Source organism: Cucumis melo, chromosome 5, assembly GCF_025177605.1.
Source record: "Cucumis melo cultivar AY chromosome 5, USDA_Cmelo_AY_1.0, whole genome shotgun sequence".
Classification (NCBI taxonomy): Eukaryota; Viridiplantae; Streptophyta; class Magnoliopsida; order Cucurbitales; family Cucurbitaceae; genus Cucumis; species Cucumis melo.
In genome coordinates, this window is record NC_066861.1 from 19,128,812 (window position 1) to 19,146,952 (window position 18,141).

Sequence of the window (18,141 nt, forward strand, 5' to 3'; positions counted from 1 at the left end):
AACATCTACTATATATTATAATTTGAACTTAAAAGTTGAAATAAATTATAATAGTCTACTTCGTCCACTTGAAATTGATGTTATAATATTGAAAATACTAAATGACATCTAGATTATTACTTTCTATACAAAGCCCAAGATTGAAAATATCTTCTAATAAAAAAAAGAAAAAATTATCTTGTTAATCTTAAGTTTTTGAAAAATAGACATGTTTGGTTTATGAGTTTGTAAAGCGTATATATATGTTTGAATTAATTTTAAAAAATATTTTTTAAAAAAGTAATATTTATTTCAGAAATATTTCGAGTAGTTGTCAAATTCTTCAATTTTTTTTAAATGACATAATTTTTCAATTAAATACTTGAACGATTGCATTTCCAATACATCCGAAGCTTAAAAAGTCATTCCATTATTTTTTTTATTATTTTATATAATATAAATTACAAATATTTTTAAATAATAAAATAAACTAAAATATTTACAACATATAGCAAAATTTTGAATTCTATCAATGATAGACACTGATAGACTTTTATTACTATTTATTAATATGACTGATAGAAGCATATCAATGTCTATAAACGTCTATCGTTGATGGAATCTGAAATTTTGCTATATATTGTAAATATTTTGTCGAATTTGCCATTTTTACATTTTTCCTAAATTATCATGTATTATTACAAACAACAAGAATAAATGATAATTTCTAAATCTCTTAAAAATTCACAAACTAAAATGATACCATTAGAAAATTTAAGGACTAAAATGTACATATTTTTAACAAACTTAATGACTAAAAAAAACAAATTAAAAATTTAAGGGTCGGTTTACTAAAGAATCTAAAAACAAAATTTTGAAAACAAAGTTGTATTTTATGTTTTCATATATGTATTTGGTGGCTGGTTAAAAAATTGAACTAGTTTTAAAAATATATTTACATATATTCCATACTATATATATTTATATAAATTGTAAAACTATTTTTACTTATCTAGTGAGATTTAGTTGACAATAAACTATTATTAATTTATTTATAAATATAATGTGTTTAAAATATTGGTTAAGTTGTGATGTTAGTCCTTAATTTTTGGATAATATAATTTATATTTTGATAAAATCTCATATACAGTCCTTCTAATTTGGACACCTTCCTAAATAGTCTTTACAACCGAAACTATTTTCTATGATTTTATCAAACTTAAAAAAAATAAATGCTCAATTCTAGTTATAAAACTAAATTCTGTCTTATTAAAATTATAGGGACTAAACTTGTAATTTAACCTAAAAATTTATATAATTTATAACATATTGGATATTATATTAAAAAAAATGAATCGAGTGTTTTCTTCAGAAAATGAATTGAGTTTATAACATGACATGTTGTATTTCTAAATATTCTTTTATACATTTGATACAATAAATTTGGAAATATAAAACAAAATTTGATTCTCTATCTAATAGACTCAAAATGTTTTGAAAACTTAGAAACATGGTTTGTGATTAAAGGTGTAATTTTCAAAACAAAAAAGTAGGTTTCTGACCAACAAAATAATTACAACCAGTAAAAATTCTGATTTACCTATAAAAAATAGAAAATCGTTAAAAATAGAATATTTGTAGTTTATACAAAAATGAAGCGTAACAAATTTTGTTTTTTAACAATTTTGTTTGATGGGTGTGAATAGTTCGTGAATTTCTTTTATTTTTTAAAAAAATCAAGACGCTGGGAATAAATTAAAAGGAGTCACACTAAAAGAAAAAGAAAGTGTCTTCTTAAAGTTTGTAACTATCCACATCCTAAACCAAACGCGGCCTTAAAAATCCCCCCTCCCATCTACAACCAAACCATCTCAGGTACATTATTTCACTTTCTTCAATTAAATTAAATGTCTACAAAGAAGAAAAAAAATCCAAAAGAAAAAAGAAATCAATCCATTTAACCAAAATTAGATTCTAATTACATTTTAAATTTTTAATTAATCAAATTCCCCATTCCAAAATCCCCTTTTTCTATGGTAGATTCATCATTTAATCCTTGTTTTAAAGAGAGAAAAAAGAAAAAAGAAAAAAGAAAACACGTTTTTCTTTCTTTCTTGTGTGATGATTATTATTTTAATTAAACCCAGAAGAAAACCATGGAAAAAGGGCATTTAATCTGTTAGGTATATATTGTTTACCCCTTTTAGAGTTAGGGTTTTTTCTTTTTTTCCCCTTTTAAGTTTGAGAAATTTCTGTGAATTTTATTTTTTCTATTCTATTCTTGTTTGTTGTTTCAATGAAATCTATTTCCATTCTTCTACTTCCATAATTTTTTTTCTTTTTTTTTTTTTTTAATTTATTTCGGATTTACCCCTTTTCCACTGCTGGAAATTGTTGCAAGGAAAAGCCCCTAATTCTCTCTCTTTTTTTTTTTTAATTATTATTATTCTCCGCAATTTTGGTGGATTCTTGGATTCGATTGTCTAGGCCATACCTTTGAAAGGTTAGTTTTGTTTGTCTTATGTGGATTTTTCTTTGTTCTATTTGGGTAATTTCTGTTATGGTCGTTTATGTTGGATTAGTTCTTAGGGTTAGATCGGATCATTTTGGATTCTAACCCTTTTCTTGAGTTTTTATTTCGATTTTTTCCCCCCTAATTTTGGTTTTTTCTTTCTTTTTTTGTTCTCCTGATCGAGTGTTTTTTTAATTTATATAAAAAATAAATTATTGGGTTATTTTGAATTGTTCTAGCTTCTGGGTTGCATTATTAGTTTTCCAGAATCGGAGAATAGTGATGAATGTTAAAGTGTTGTTGCTTCGGCAAATCTCAGATAGAGTTCTGTCAGTAATATTATTTTAACCTTAATTCTCAGTTTTTGGTTTATTTATTTATTTTTAGTTTGTTTCTCGTATTGGATTCTGCCTTTTGATGGGTTAGAAAAAAGTGTGCCATGATCATGCTTGTTTTTACCAATTTTCCAGCTTCATTTGGGAACCGCATGAAGTAAAGTTTATATTATGAAATTGGTAAACTGGGCCTATCCTATTTTATCTAGAAATGAGTCCATTACTTTAGAAAGTATAATGACGTAATTCTGTTATTTTGGTTATTCTTGTTTGTTTTTTATCAGTTATGTGTAGTTTTATGTATCTTGTAAGATGGTGTCTTTTCACTTAAGACTGTAGATTGATTGCCATTTCTTTTGAAGTTCGAAATACTTATTTTTCTTTCATGGCTTTGACTGTTTTGAATTTGAAATGGACATTTTATTTTGCTACCATCTTACTTATTTTGCGAGTCACTACTTCTGGAACTAATATAGCCGATAATATATTTTGTGTTGCCACTGGCTGTCTGGTGGGAGCGGGGAGGGATGAGTTGTTATTGTTTTCCCCCTTTTTGTCATGGGATTAATTCTGCTATGTTTGGTTGTTTTGAAGATGTGGTGGTACTGGATACGGGTTCTTCTACATATGACTTAGTTGCCTAATTTTAAGGTAAGCTGTTTGTAGCTAAAAAGTTGCATTTGTGATTGTTTTGATTGATGAATTCCTTGTATAGTGCGAACACTTTGAAGACTGATGTTACTTTTTTCCATAGACAGTGATATGGGGACAGAGCTTATAAGAGTTTGTGTTGAAGATGATAGTGATGACTTTCCATCGGTTCCACCAGGTTTTGAGTCATATATATCCTTTTCTCTTGGGAAGGTGCACAATCTTGAAAAACAAGACAGTCATGCCCCCCCTGTTAGTTTGCCAACTGTCTCCGAATCACAACCAGTTAAAGTAGGAAGTGAGGTAGAAGTTCCCAAGGTTGCAAAAGTTACAAGGTCCCTCCGGCGTAAACCATGTGTGAACTATAAACAATATGATTACTGCTCTGATGATGAGATTAATAGTATTAAGTGTCTAGATCAGGTTGGTTTTTGGTTGTTCTATTTCATCATTGATGTTGTGATTTTCTGTATTATGATTTAATTTTAATTTTCTTTCCGAGATGATGTTCTCTTTGTTAAGCCCTTTCTGTGGTTTCGGTTGCAGAATTCTTCTTCAAGGCCTTCTCTATCAAAGGGAGTCATCCGTGGATGTCCGCAATGTAATAATTGCCAAAAGGTTTTTACTCAAATCAACCTCCATTTACAACTAATTAATTTACCATATGACATTTTTACTTGCCTGCACAATTTTCAATCCAATGTTTTTTTGTTTACATTGAAAAGAAATGTTCTTTTTTCAATACGTTGAATATTTTACTTTACTTGCATTAAAAAAATTCAAGTAAATTGCGTCAGACTTCTGAAAGTTCTTAATTTAGCTTGAAACATCTATCTGTCAACAGTATTTTGAGTTCACAGGATAGTGGGAAAGAGGCTAGTAGTTGAGAGTTAAGGATGAATATGGTGTAATTCTTCAAATTGAACTGATCCGACAGACATTTGCTGCTCTTGCTATCAACATCTTTTTTTTTTTGTTTGAGAATGTTTGATTGAGTAGAATGTTGAACAGGTTGTTGCCAGATGGCGTCCAGAAGAATCCTGCCGGCCAAACCTTGCGGATGCACCTGTGTTTTACCCAACCGAAGAGGTGTTTATCAATGCTTCAGCATTTGTGTATCATCACATTTTTTCCCTCTTCTTCTGTAAAGTGATTTTTGAAATTGTTGTTGTGAATTGTCTGATATCCAAATCTGTCAAAACTGTGGCAGGAATTTGGAGATACTTTGACATATATAGCCAGCATACGGGCAAAAGCAGAACCATATGGGATTTGTCGTATTGTTCCGCCATCTTCTTGGAAACCTCCATGCCCCCTGAAGCAGAAACATATTTGGGAGGGTTCTAAATTTGTAACTCGTGTCCAAAGGATTGATAAACTCCAAAACCGAGAGTCAATAAGAAAGAACTCTAGGGTTTGCGGTCAGATGAGAAGGAAAAGGAGGAGGTGTAATCGAAAGGGGGTTGATGTTACTAACTTAAATGGAAAAAATGCAGATGCTGGCTCTGTTGAGGCCGAAAGATTTGGATTTGATCCTGGTCCTGATTTTACTTTGGCAATGTTTCAAAAATACGCAGATGACTTTAAGTCTCAATATTTTAGTAAACCACTCAGCGATACTGCGAAGGGTTGTAACCCTTCCATGCTGCAAGACAATGAAAATTGGAAACCTTCTTTGGAAGCTATTGAGGGTGAATACTGGCGGATGGTAGAGAAACCAACTGAAGAGATCGAGGTTTGTATTTGAGAGTCAAAACTGGATTTGTTTGGTTGTTTCGTTCATGCTTGTACGATTTGGTCTTCAGATTTATTTGTTGCTAAATTACAAGCTTAGTCCCCGGATTGAACTTTAAAAGGTGTCTAATATGTCCTCCAAATGTTCCTTTATGTCCTAGGGATCCCAAAAATTTAGAAGTGGCTAATAGGTTCCTGAACTTTTAATTTTGCTAGGTCCCCTACTGTTTGATTTCTTCTTTTTAAATTAATTGATCTATTAGATATAACATTGGACCTTTATCTTTAATAGAACCTTAAAACTTTCAATTTTGTATTTGGCAGGTCTTTAGTTTTAAAAATGTTGAATATATCAATGACCTATTAGTCACAGGGGACCATTTGTCTGTAAATTGAAAGTTCATATACTTTAAAAAGGTTTTGGGACCATATAGACAGATGCCTAAAAGTTCAAGGACTAAACTTGTAATTTCTCTGTTCTGCCTGTGCCCTTATTCAATGATCTAAAATTTCTAGTTTTTTTCCTTTGCAAGGTTCTCTACGGGGCTGATTTGGAAACTGGAGAGTTCGGTAGTGGTTTTCCAAAGATTAGCTGTCAAGAGGGCTCTACATTAGATGAAGAGAAGTATGTAAAATCTGGCTGGAACCTGAATAACTTTCCGAAGCTTCCTGGATCAGTACTTAGCTATGAGAGCAGTAATATATCTGGAGTCTTGGTACCATGGCTGTATATCGGAATGTGCTTTTCGTCATTTTGCTGGGTGAGACTACTTGTGCCTTCAATATAACGTTGTCTTCTACTTACTCTCCTTCACTTGTGGTTGTGGATGAAACTTCTCATTGTTTAATGGTGACTAGACCTTGTCAGCAAGACCATCATGTGCACCTGTGTACTTTAGAGTTCTATTCATGTTTTACATTTAGGAAATGAAAGCCAAAAAAGGCAAGGGAGGACAGTGTTCTTGTTGAAAATAGGAAATAGTAAGGGATAACTTGAAGTTATATCAATTCCCACTTTCCATCATGAATCAGGATTGAACTTGAGGGTAAGCTAAAAAGAGCTATTAGTTATTAAAGGTTTACCTTCACTGTTACACAGAGGGGTTTTGTATTTCTTAGATAAAAGAAGTTTCCTTTTCAATTGATAATATATATAATTTTGATTCCAAGCTGTCTAGCTCACCAGTTAAAGTGTGGTACAATTTCCTTATTGAAAGTAGAACTTTTGCTGAACAACATTTTGAAATAGCGATAAATCTGTAGTTGAAGCTGGTGACCGATTTTTAATACCAGCAGATATTACATATTAGCTGGAGAGAAGTGTTAGTTATCTGCTGTAATTGGATAAATCTTCCTCCAGAAGTCTTGGTTCTGATTTATCTGATTGAAACGTTCATGTGACTGGTTTTCTTTTTAAAAAAATTTAAATTTGTTAGATTACTCCACAAAAATCCATGGCATGAAGCTGTTGGTCCTTTTTTTTTTAAAATAACTGTTTGAATTGATTGCTTATGTCTTAATTTTTTACTTTGATTTGCAGCACGTTGAAGATCATCACCTCTACTCTCTGAACTACATGCACTGGGGAGATCCCAAAGTCTGGTATGGTGTTCCAGGAAATGGTGCTGGAAAATTAGAGGAGGCTATGAGAAAGCATTTACCTAACCTCTTTCAAGAACAACCAGATTTACTCCATAAACTGGTAAGTTCCTGTGCTAATTGGAAGAGGTCTTGCTCCTATCATTTCAGATACCTAAGTGACAGGATATATTAATGTTTTTCGGTGTTTATGGAATTTTTCCCCAAGCAGAAAGCAGAGTTTGCAATTTTTTTTTTCATTTTTATATTTGTGTGTAATAATACATATAAAAAAATGGCAATAATACTAGTAAAAATGGTTTTCATAATTGTTTTTGCTATAAATGTTGGCCTAATTTCCTATCCTTGGGCAGGTTACACAACTCTCTCCATCCATATTGAAAAGTGAGGGTGTACCTGTATATAGGTGTATTCAGAATCCTGGAGAGTTTGTTTTGACCTTCCCTCGTGCATACCATTCGGGATTCAACAGTGGTTTTAATTGTGCTGAGGCAGTTAATGTAGCTCCAGTTGACTGGTTGCCCCATGGTCAAATTGCTGTAGAATTATATCGTGAACAGGGACGAAGAACTACAATTTCCCATGATAAGCTATTGCTTGGTGCTGCTCGAGAAGCTGTGAGAGCACACTGGGAACTTAATTTACTGAAAAAGAATACTTTGGATAACTTAAGATGGAATAATGTTTGCGGAAAAGATGGAATCTTAGCAAGAGCATTCAAGGTAAATCCTTGCTCTCTCCTTGTCACTCATATTTTCTGGTAAGTTTATATGTAGAAAGTAAAAAGGGTTCTTTATTGCAAAAGTTGATGTTGAAAATCACATATTGAGGAAATACTAGGCTGAGTAATTTCCACGGCTAAGAGGTTTCTTTTCCATGTATGATAATTATCCTAGTTATTTTCTGAGTTTGACTTTGAAGACTTGTATTTCTGTAGCATATTGACTGATAATTCTCCCTTCCTAATGGTGTAATAGACATATAAATGGAGTATGAGTTGTAGACTTTTCTTTTCCAGCTTTGTTTTCAGTTGCACATTCATATTATCTCGAAAAAACATTTTGTTTGGCAGACTCGTGTTGAGATGGAACGTGCAAGGAGGAACCTTCCTTGCGGTTCTTCCCAGGCAATAAAGATGGAGAGCAACTTTGATGCCTCTAATGAGAGAGAATGCAGTTCATGCCTCTTTGATTTGCATCTGTCTGCAGTTGGGTGTCGTTGTTCACCAGATAAATATGTGTGCTTGAATCATGCCAAGCAGTTGTGTTCTTGTGCTTGGGAAGAGAGAATTTTTCTCTTTCGCTATGACATAAGTGAATTAAACATACTTCTTGAAGCATTGGAAGGAAAATTAAGTGCAGTATACAGGTGGGCTAGGCAGGATCTTGGTCTGGCGCTTAGTACATCTAGGGAGTTGAGTTCTCAATCATCAACAAAATCCCATGGGAATCCTCAATGGAAAGAATTATTGAGGCATTCTTCGTTATTACCAACTCTAACTGCTTTAAACAATGGTCATCATGCCAAAATGTTATCTGATACTACCTCTCTTTTAGAAGTTAAGAGGGAAATTTCCACAGTTAATGGATCCGAGAAGGAAATTGGGCCGCAAAATCATAAAATGGAGGTGAAAAAAGAAAGCCAAGACCTTGTGGCTACCAATTCAAGACATGCAGATTCACAGTCTTGTAAAGAAGATACGAATGCTCTGAATAAGATAGAAGTGAAAAGTACCACGGATAAAATGTGTCCTGAAAATGTCATACTATTAAGTGATGATGAAGGTGATGAGCATAAAAAGACAATTTCAAATGGTTTAGCTGAAAGTTCATCAGTAAAGCAGCTGGGAAATTCAGATCGGTTCACTGAGATTGATTCTAAGGCTAGCCTGTGCAACTACAATGAAAATGCCATTTTGCAGACTCCGGCAACTGATGCAACGACCATGGGAGACAAGGAGGTCAACTTGTTGTTTGAAAAAAGATTGAATAATTGTCAGTCGGGGACTGTACCTTTAAATAGTAAACAGTCTCCAAACATTAACTTCTCTGTTAGAAATGCAGCTAATGCTATTCAGAACAACACATGTTTAGATTCAGGACTAGGTCATAGTAATAAAGAATTTCTAGCGTCAACAGACACTGATTGTCAAAAACCACAGACATGTGGCTCTGGAAAACTGAATGAAGGTACCCATGGAAATGCCGGAATGAGTTCTACCTCTTGTGTGTTAGACTCTAGTAGAACTACTGCAAATTTATCTTGCAACCAAGCTAATGTGGATAGATTTGTGAGGCAAAAGGGTCCTCGAATGGCAAAGGTAGTTCGAAGGATTAACTGCAATGTTGAGCCTTTAGAATATGGAATCGTGCTCTCAGGGAAGTCTTGGTCAAACAGTCAGGCCATTTTTCCAAAAGGTACTAAAATCTCTGTTTTACAGTTTTAATTAGAAATTGAAACACAGATCTTGGCCACAATTTTTTTAACTATGATTTGCTTCCACTTTTGCAGGATTTAAGAGCAGGGTCAAGTTTATAAATGTTTTAGATCCGTCAACTTTGTGCTACTATGTTTCTGAAATTCTTGATGTTGGACGGGATGGGCCTCTTTTCATGGTAAATTTTGTAACTTCGATTTTTTTCTGGTTAAATTGTTTTCTTCATTTTCCTTTCTCATTTTTCTCTAAAAATAATTTTTAGGAATTAGTTGGCACAATCACATTCCATAATTTTGGAATTAACAATCTTGAATGGCTTCTTTCAAAGTGAGGGCCATAAGTTCTTTATAATTGTAGATATGTCTCTTTTTGCATTAATTTGAAGGCCTTAGCTTCCTGTTCACAGTATAAAAAATGAATACCTTATTGTTCTGTTCACAGTAAGTTCTGCATCACTCCCTTCATTCTCTCTACATCCTTCAGTTCCTTCTCGTGGCTCCTGACTTTCTTGACGGCTTTTACACTCTAGGCTTAGTTTGTGAGCTTCTTCCGTGGTTCAATTTCTTCTTCTTCTTCTACCCCCTTTTTTTGTCAAGGTGCTTAAATGTAGAAATGAAAATAATAGTCTGCAATAGGGGTTCAAACCCCATTTGAAAAACGGGAAGAAATTGTTAATTAATAGTGAAGGTCTTCTGATTGTCCCCAAATCTTGAAATTCTTTGGAAGTGACTGGGTTGATATCTTTGTATTGTTGATTACTACCCTTCAACGTGCATTGATGATGGCTCTACTACCTTTTCTTGACTCATCCACCCCCCCCCCCCCCCCCCCCCCCCCCCACAAAAAAAAAAAAAAAAAAAAAAAAAAAAACAAACAAACAAAGAACAAGAAAGAAATCACCTTCATTTCCTGACTACCATGACATTCATGCCCAACTACTCCTTGTTAGCCCTGCCACCACCCACCCAACCATTCATGCTCAACAACTATTGTAGACTTTTGTTGGCGGACAAAAGGAGATGACATGAAGATGCCATTCCTTTGGTCCCAAAACTCGGACAGAAGAGTTTTGTTGCCATCCTGGAATTACCAACGCTCCATGGTTATTAGAAAAACAGATATTTTGCGGCTAAGAATATAAATTACATATATTTTGCTAAAGAGATGAGATGTTGACCAGAAACTGTCCAAAAAAAGAAAGAGAGACAGTAGACTCTAGTCACTATGTACTAAATGTGCACCTTAAATAATATTCCGGGTTGCTCCCATCGAAGAAAAATCTGAAGGATAACTACTTTATGAATCCTTGTTGTCAAGTGAACAAAGGATGAGTTTTTAGGTTGCATGTCGGACATCCGAACACATCTGTTCTCAATGGTGCCAAATTCTCTGTTATAAAGACTTATTCTAAGTCTTAAGCCCCATTCTTGTAGAGCTCCATAATTCTTTGACTGCCTTTTGTTTTAGATGGAGATAGGTTGAATACCCAAGAAAGAGGTTACAAAGATGGTCTTGATATCTAACCGAGGATCTCCTGGAAACCTGATTTTGTATCCGTTTCCAAGCTTGAATGATTTAGGCTATGGCCAGGGCCAGCCACCTTGTTCCCGTGGGAGTCATTTTAAGGCACAATTGATGCTGTATATACTAATTACTCTTATATCCACAGTGCCTCTTTGTCGTGGATCAATCACAAACTACTTTAAGAGAGTATTGTTTTCTGTCTTTGATTGAATCTGGTTCTGAATGTCAAGAAGGGTGATTATATATGAGCTGTTATCTTCAATAGTTATTTATTTGGCAATGGTAGTGGAGGCATGTAGTTACTGTCGCTTTCTTTCGTTTAACTGCAGTCAGGTTCCACTCTCAAGTGTCATGTATTGCATCTGTCTGATTGTTGCTTTCCTTGTGTCTTGAATTCAATTTTATGATTTGTGGTTGATTAGAGATATATTATACTTAGATTCTTTACCCATTTACAGGTTGTTTTGGAGCATTGTTCTAGTGAGGTATTCGTTCATGTTTCTGCTACCAGATGTTGGGAGTTGGTTAGAGAACGAGTCAATCAGGAAATCGCAAAGCAACATAAGTTGGGTAGAACAAACCTTCCTCCTCTACAGCCTCCTGGGAGCTTAGATGGGTTAGAAATGTTCGGATTTACTTCACCGGCAATTGTGCAGGTAAACCTTTACTTAAACTTGACCTTTATTTTCTTAGCTGGAAACTCTATATTATAATGGTTGAAAGTTTACCTAAGATCTATGGCCAATCCAACTATGTGTAACTTCAAAGCTGAAAGTGTGGGTTTGGAATACATTTCTTGAAGTTTAACAAGTATTTGAAGAATTGAAAATAACAAAGTCACTTTAGGAATCTCTCTGGCTATGGTGGTTGCTATCTGAAAATTGGCAGGTGATGTAGTATAGGTACTCCAGAATGATTCCATCGTCGTTGAGCAGTGGGGTTGTGCAGAAAGAACATTTTATCTGTCTATTGACGGTTTAATAGGCTTCTCATATAGGCGTATTGTTTTCCATTTATGCAGGCCATTGAGGCAATGGATCGAAATCGAGTATGTGATGAGTATTGGGATTCTCGGCCCTATTCTCGGCCCCAGGTACATAGTCCACAACTGTCTCAATCAACAGAAATTAGTCGTAACATGCAAACAACCGAAAGGAATGGGATTGATCCTAGGCCAGCTGGAGTTGATGTAGTACTTAGGGGATTGTTGAAGAAGGCAAACCTAGAAGAACTAAGCTCACTCCATACTCTTTTAAATGATAATAGGCCAACAGTTGATCAAAGCGTGTTAGCTCGACTTCTTAATGAAGAGATTCGAAGTCATCGAAGATGATTCATTGCTCAGTGTTTTGATTTGACTCAACTTAGGGCGGCATTAATCGACTTCTGTAAATACAGAGTTGTTGGTATCAGTATCAGGCCCCTTTTCTTTTTTCCTTTTTTTTGTACATGTTTCTTTTAGCCTGGTGATTCTAACTTTTGGAGGAAAAGAAGGGGAAGTGGGGCATTCCTCCAAATTAAAATTTTATTAGGTTCTTACGGTGGGAAAATTTATTGGGGTGGATACAGATGTTAATGTGAGACTTAGTGTCCACTGTCTATTTTGGATTAGAGTGTAAGCTAATACCGAATACACATACATTCTCTGAAAACTTACCCTTGGAATTATTTAAAGGTTTAGTGTAGAAAAGATAATCTTTTGTTTTAAATTCAATAAAACTTCGATTTGTTTTACACCCTTTTGTGATTCTAATTTGGACTCTGTTACATTGAAAGCTATAGATTCCATTGAATGTAGCGGAAATTATAAACTTGGGTAATTCCCCTCAGCAATCAGTCTATTTTTTTCTTTTTATTTGGTCGTTGGAATTCTCATTGTTATGATTCAAAAGTAATGGACAATTAGGATACTAAATTTTAATTTTTATGTGGATATTTTCATCTTTACTTTGGGAAGCTCATGAGTTTCATCTTTAAAGTTTGTAGTCTAAAGTTCGGTGTCAATAAGTTTGTGGTACTAACATATTTGTGAAGTTTAAAAGTCTAGATTTTTGTGAAGTTCAGAAGTCTATAAAGTTTCTTAGTCGAGAGTAATATGTTTGTGGTATTAACATGTTTGTGAAAGTCTATAGATGTTTGTGAAGTTAAAAAGTCCATAGAGTTGCTTAGTCAAGAGTAATATGTTTGTGGTATTAACATGTTTGTGAAGTAAAAAGTCTATAGAGTTGCTTAGTCAAGAGTAATATGCTTGTGGTATTAACATGTTTGTGAAGTTAAAAAGTATAGATGTAGAGAGTTGTTTGGTCAAGAGTTAAAAATTCAGCATTTGGAGTGTTGCAATATAGAATAGCATGTTTTTGTTATGGTTTTTTTTGCTCAAATTTTGGTTAAATCCTTCAATTGCACGTTTTTTCTTTCAAACTTTTAGCATTCAATTAATATGCCATACTTAAATCCTTGACATATATTTTACCATTTTTGACATGTTTTACAAACTTCTACATGGAATAATTGTACTTGAGATAGATAAAATACTCTTCTTTGGTTATGATGAAAATTTGAAGATTTATATTAGTGGAATGTATACAAAGTCAGCCATCAATGGATTTATGACTTATGGTATTTTATTTTATGTTAGGGTTTGTATGCTGTGTATATTGGTATTGAGAATGCATCAAAGTTCCATCAGTTAGTAGAGAATATCATGGTGTATAAGGAAGGACAAATATTAAATGGTATGAGATTGTTTGGGTGAAACTAAAGGCAAAACCATGAGTATATAAACTATAATATAAAACGGCTATAAGACACTGTGAACCTAGTCGATTGCTTTTGGAGAGAGGGAAGAGAAAGAAGAAAAGATGAAGTTTTTCGATAAATGTATATTTTTCGTTAGTGAACATTTTTTAAGTTGAGTTATTTAACAACTTGTGAAGCTAGTGGGCTAGACATTGATTTGAAGTCACACCCAAACTATAATAAAGATGGACACAATCGTACTAGAATTTCATTGATGGATTAATTGTTGAGTTAGAATTGCAGATATAATTAGATTGTTTTTTAATGTGTTTACTTAAAATTATGAAATTTACTGTTATGTTGTTGCAACTCTACCTCTAATGTTCAAACATTAATGAAAATGGTAGTAATAAAATGTCAAATGGATAACTTTTCAGTTGGAAAGTAACAATAATGGGTTAACATAATGATAACGATACTACGTAACTGACAGACACAATTGGATCGAACACTTTCATTTTGTCAATCAATTTGTATTTATCTATTACAAATTTAGAAGTGGGCCATAGATGTTAGTATGATTGCAAAACACAAGTAAACGATACAAATGTAATCAAACCGGGCCACTTTTTCTTACTACCATTGTTAGTACGATTACGTTTTTAGTATGGAAATGAGACTTGAGTTAAAAATCTAATTGAACTCAAGTTAATGTTGAATGAACCCAAAAATGAACTGGTATTTACATTATGTTGTAGAAAAAAATCATAGAAATATTTTAAAAAAATTAGTCTTAAAATAGACAATTTTAATACCAAAAATTACTTAATACAAAAGGGATGAATGATTGTTAGCTTATGAGCTTGGACTGAAAAAATTTATCGTAGTGTAAAGTGTAGAGCTTGAAATATGGTCTTTACCATTTTCAAAGATAAATAAATAAAAGGCTAGAATAAATATTTTTCTAATTTTATTGAAAATTTTGAGAAATTTAACATAATTGACAAGTAATATTTTGCAAATATCTTAAAATTGTAATATGCTTCGTATCTATATTTTTTTGGCTTAAATTTTGTACAAATTCAACCTTAATACTCATTCACTCTCTTATTACAGTTTCAAGATTCTTACCATTTAATTTCATTAAAAACTCAATAAAAAATTCAATTAATTATTAAAAATTTGGAACTAGCAATTAATATGGTATAACTTTTCAATAATATTTGAGGTTATGGTTTAACGAGTATTAGTTTTTTCTTCGACTTATATGCTATTTATTTTTTCAATTTAGGAAGTCAATTATCATGTTTTTTATATCGAGCTTTATAATTTTTTTTAACACTTTATGGTGCGTTTGGGGAATAGATGATTTAGGGAAGAGTTAGTGTTAAGATAAAACTAGTGTTAAGTTAAACCTAGTTTCATCATAACCATTGTTTGGGGGAAGAGTTTAAAAATGTAGTTTTATGATAATATGTGTTTGGGGGGAAGGATTAGCTGGGAAGAGTTAACGGAGATTTTATGATAAAATATGTTTGGGGGGAAGGGTTAGGTGGGGAGGATTAATGGAGATTTTATGATAAGATGTGTTTGGGGGAAGGGTTAGGTAGGTAGTTTAATGGGAATTTTGTGATAAAATGTGTTTGGGGGAAGGGTTAGGTGGGTAGTTTTATGAAAATTTTATGATAAAATGTGTTTGGGGGAAGGGTTAGGTGGGTAGGTTTATGTGGATTTTATGATAAATTTTATTTGGGGAAATTGTTAAATGAGTTGGGTTAATAACTTTTTTTATGTGGTATAATATTTTTTAAATTAGATTGTAAATATGATAAAAAAAATATTGCATACTTTTTTACGAAAGCGTCGAATCCGTCTTATTGCAAATAATTTGTTGTATGTGTAATGTTATTAAATTAGTACATACAGTTGTCCAAATTAAAATTAATTTCTGAACATATTGTGAGAAATTTATTACAATTCATTTTTTAGAAAGACAAAAAAATTATTGAATATTTCTAATCGGCGATAGCGATGTCCTTCTATTTTAAACCTATATAAATAGCCGTTATAACGCTTTTGAGAAATTGTGACTATTTTCCTTAATTTAAAATAAACATTAGCAAGGACGAAAATAAGTTCTTTACAATAGGAAATGCATAAATAGTCAACATCATAGACAAAAAAACGTAAGGAAATAATAAGCAACCCAGGTCCGTAGAAACATAAACTATCTCTCTATGTCTCGTAGGATGACTCTACAAAATCCCTCCCTCTCATCCTCAGGCAAGAGTACGAAACCCCGAAGGTCGTCCATACAAGACAAAAGATGCCTTTGCAATAACGTCCTATCCAAACTCGTAAGTTCTGGCATCTCATGCAATATGCAGAAGAATTCCGTGCGCACATGGTTGTCATTTGCAAGGTTGCGTGCAGGCCACTTTGCAATCTGCTTGAGTTGCTCGTTTGTTTGGTCGAGCGCCAGATGTATCGCTTTAACATCGAAGTCTCGCTGACTTCCCCTCTTCCTCTTGGATCCACTCGATCCGGTCCTACCCTCTGAAGCGCGAGAAGGTCGGGATGCACGTACATCGTCCTGCCAGAGGTCAATCCCCTGGCTGTACACGGGTGGGAACTCCTCGTTTCCATCCCTCATATCAAATCTGTCATATCCGCCACCAGGCTCGTTAGACCCGACGTCCGCGAATGTCTCAACGAATCGACCGGTCTCCCTATCGCGACCGAAGACATATGTAAGTTCGTCCTAATACGGGAATGGTTTGTTCAGGAGTCCCTTCGCTGCAGGATGCGACTGCGAGCAAAAAAAATATCACGTATGAGTACTGATTGAAAAATTGTTATGTAAATGTACATTGTGAACGTTGTGTGACGTTTAAATTATTTTCCTTACCCTAACCCAATTATCAAATAATTCCTTCTCCGCAATGATACATTTCTCTTCATCATTCCACCCAAAGCCACTGCACGTTGGGCCCCGCATTTCGGCAATGACCTGGAATGTTCGCTTCAGTGTCTTAATTCTACAATCAATTACAGTTGTTGCTCGGACCTGACATCCAGATAGTTTCTCCGCCATCATGTGTACCAACTGCGTAAGGTAACTTGAGCGGAACGTACCATTATCTGATTTCCATCCCCCTCATTGACACCAACTCCATTAAAAATTCCACAAGAGTGGGCTCCTCCTCCTTCGTCCAGACATGTCTCGGGGCACGATTTGAGGTTGACATACTGAGAATGAGAAATTTGAAAAAATACATAGAGTACATAAGTAATTTCACAATTTAACAGTAAAAAAAAGCATGATACAAATTCATGGCACGCGTACATTTCATATGCAACACCCCATATTACTTTTTACAGTACATTTTAGACATGATAGAATTTCAACCTTACAATCGAAAACTCTTAATGTAAAATTATCTTAGCTAAGCGTTACGCAACTGCCAATCGGTGAACATCGATTTGGCTAGGTCGTCGCGCCACTGAGACCACTCGTTTGTTGTCTCAATGTAGTGAATGTCTTCTGAAGCGATGGTCGTCGCGTACGTGGAGTCCCCCTCGTCCACGTCGTCAACGTCCTCGAAAGATGTCATTTCCTTGTTGATCAAATTGTGAAGCAAGGCACATGCTAGTATGGTGCGACACTGGACTTGTAGGGGATAGTACGACTTTCCACGAAGAATGGCCCAACGACCCTTGAGAACATCGAACGCGTGCTCAATAACATTCCTTGCCGAGGAGTGCTTCATGTTGAAGTACTCCTTTGCATTTGTTGGCGCATTTGCAGCACCACGCCACTCTTGCAAATGGTACCGCTGGCCTCTGTACGGGGTGAGAAACCCCTCCGCGTTTGGATATTCTGCATCGCACAGATAATAATATCTTGTTATTAAATAGTTCGTTTATGACCTTTAAATAGGTAAGTAGGAAGCGGCGGTGTTTTATTATAAAGAAGATATACCCTTTGACACTTGTAGTCCATTTTCTCGTGAAAGGACATCACGTAGGACCCGCGAGTCTGCTACGGATCCTTTCCAACCGACGAGGACATAAACGAAATTCCCTTTCGTGTCACACACCCCTAGAACATTTGTGGCAATTTCCCCCTTACGCGTTCTGAACATAGGCCGATCTCATGCGGGGACGTTGACCTTTATGTACGTCTCGTCTAACGCGCCAAGGCAATTCTGCAGGTTCAAATGAAGATGCTGAAATGAGTGCTTGTACGTAAAGGTCAAATACAGTGAACTTCTATCATGCCCACCTCAAAATACTTCCAACGTTGATCATTGCAGTTGTTTGTTACCGGAGCAGGTCTCTTTATCAACTCCTTGTACAATCGAACCACAGCCAACAATACGATGTTAAAATGTTGAGATACTGTCTCACCAAACCGTACAAATTCCCGTTGGATGACGCGGTTCTTCACGTCATGAGCGAAGACGTGCAAGAACATTGCAACCATTTTCTCGACATCGACAATCTCTGTCGACGAAAGACTAGATACAGTCCTAAGTAAGTGGCATAGAATTGCCAATGTTCGCCTATCCATTCGCGTGCTTTCGCGACACACAAGATCAGACTCGTGTATCATCCAAAAATACGCAAGC

The 18,141-nt window shown here is 34.6% G+C and overlaps 1 protein-coding gene across 9 annotated transcripts; it reads left to right on the forward strand.

The window, feature by feature from the left end:
* Positions 1-1,749: 1,749 nt before the first annotated feature.
* On the forward strand, positions 1,750-12,505 carry LOC103485882 (putative lysine-specific demethylase JMJ16). 9 transcript variants are annotated; one of them, XM_008443620.3, is made up of 14 exons: positions 1,778-1,854; positions 2,467-2,482; positions 3,421-3,477; positions 3,581-3,900; positions 4,024-4,095; positions 4,489-4,566; positions 4,688-5,212; positions 5,745-5,972; positions 6,752-6,913; positions 7,164-7,532; positions 7,883-9,227; positions 9,322-9,425; positions 11,230-11,427; positions 11,793-12,505. In XM_008443620.3, exons 4-14 carry the CDS (start codon positions 3,589-3,591, stop codon positions 12,102-12,104), a joined length of 3,705 nt encoding a protein of 1,234 aa, XP_008441842.2. In that variant the 5' UTR covers positions 1,778-1,854; positions 2,467-2,482; positions 3,421-3,477; positions 3,581-3,588; the 3' UTR covers positions 12,105-12,505. The 9 variants fall into 9 exon arrangements, with proteins under 9 accessions (XP_008441841.2, XP_008441847.2, XP_008441842.2 ...); XM_008443619.3 differs by lacking the exon at positions 2,467-2,482 and having other exon boundaries at positions 1,750-1,854; XM_008443625.3 differs by lacking the exon at positions 2,467-2,482 and having other exon boundaries at positions 1,761-1,854; positions 3,585-3,900.
* The last annotated feature ends 5,636 nt before the right edge of the window (positions 12,506-18,141 follow it).

Coding starts and splice junctions, on each gene's coding strand:
- LOC103485882 (XM_008443619.3), top strand. CDS start 3,589: ATGGGGACAGAGCTTATAAGAGTTTGTGTTGAAGATGATAGTGATGAC. Junction 4,567..4,687: donor TGTTTTACCCAACCGAAGAG/GTGTTTATCAAT, acceptor AAACTGTGGCAG/GAATTTGGAGATACTTTGAC. Junction 9,228..9,321: donor TCAGGCCATTTTTCCAAAAG/GTACTAAAATCT, acceptor CCACTTTTGCAG/GATTTAAGAGCAGGGTCAAG.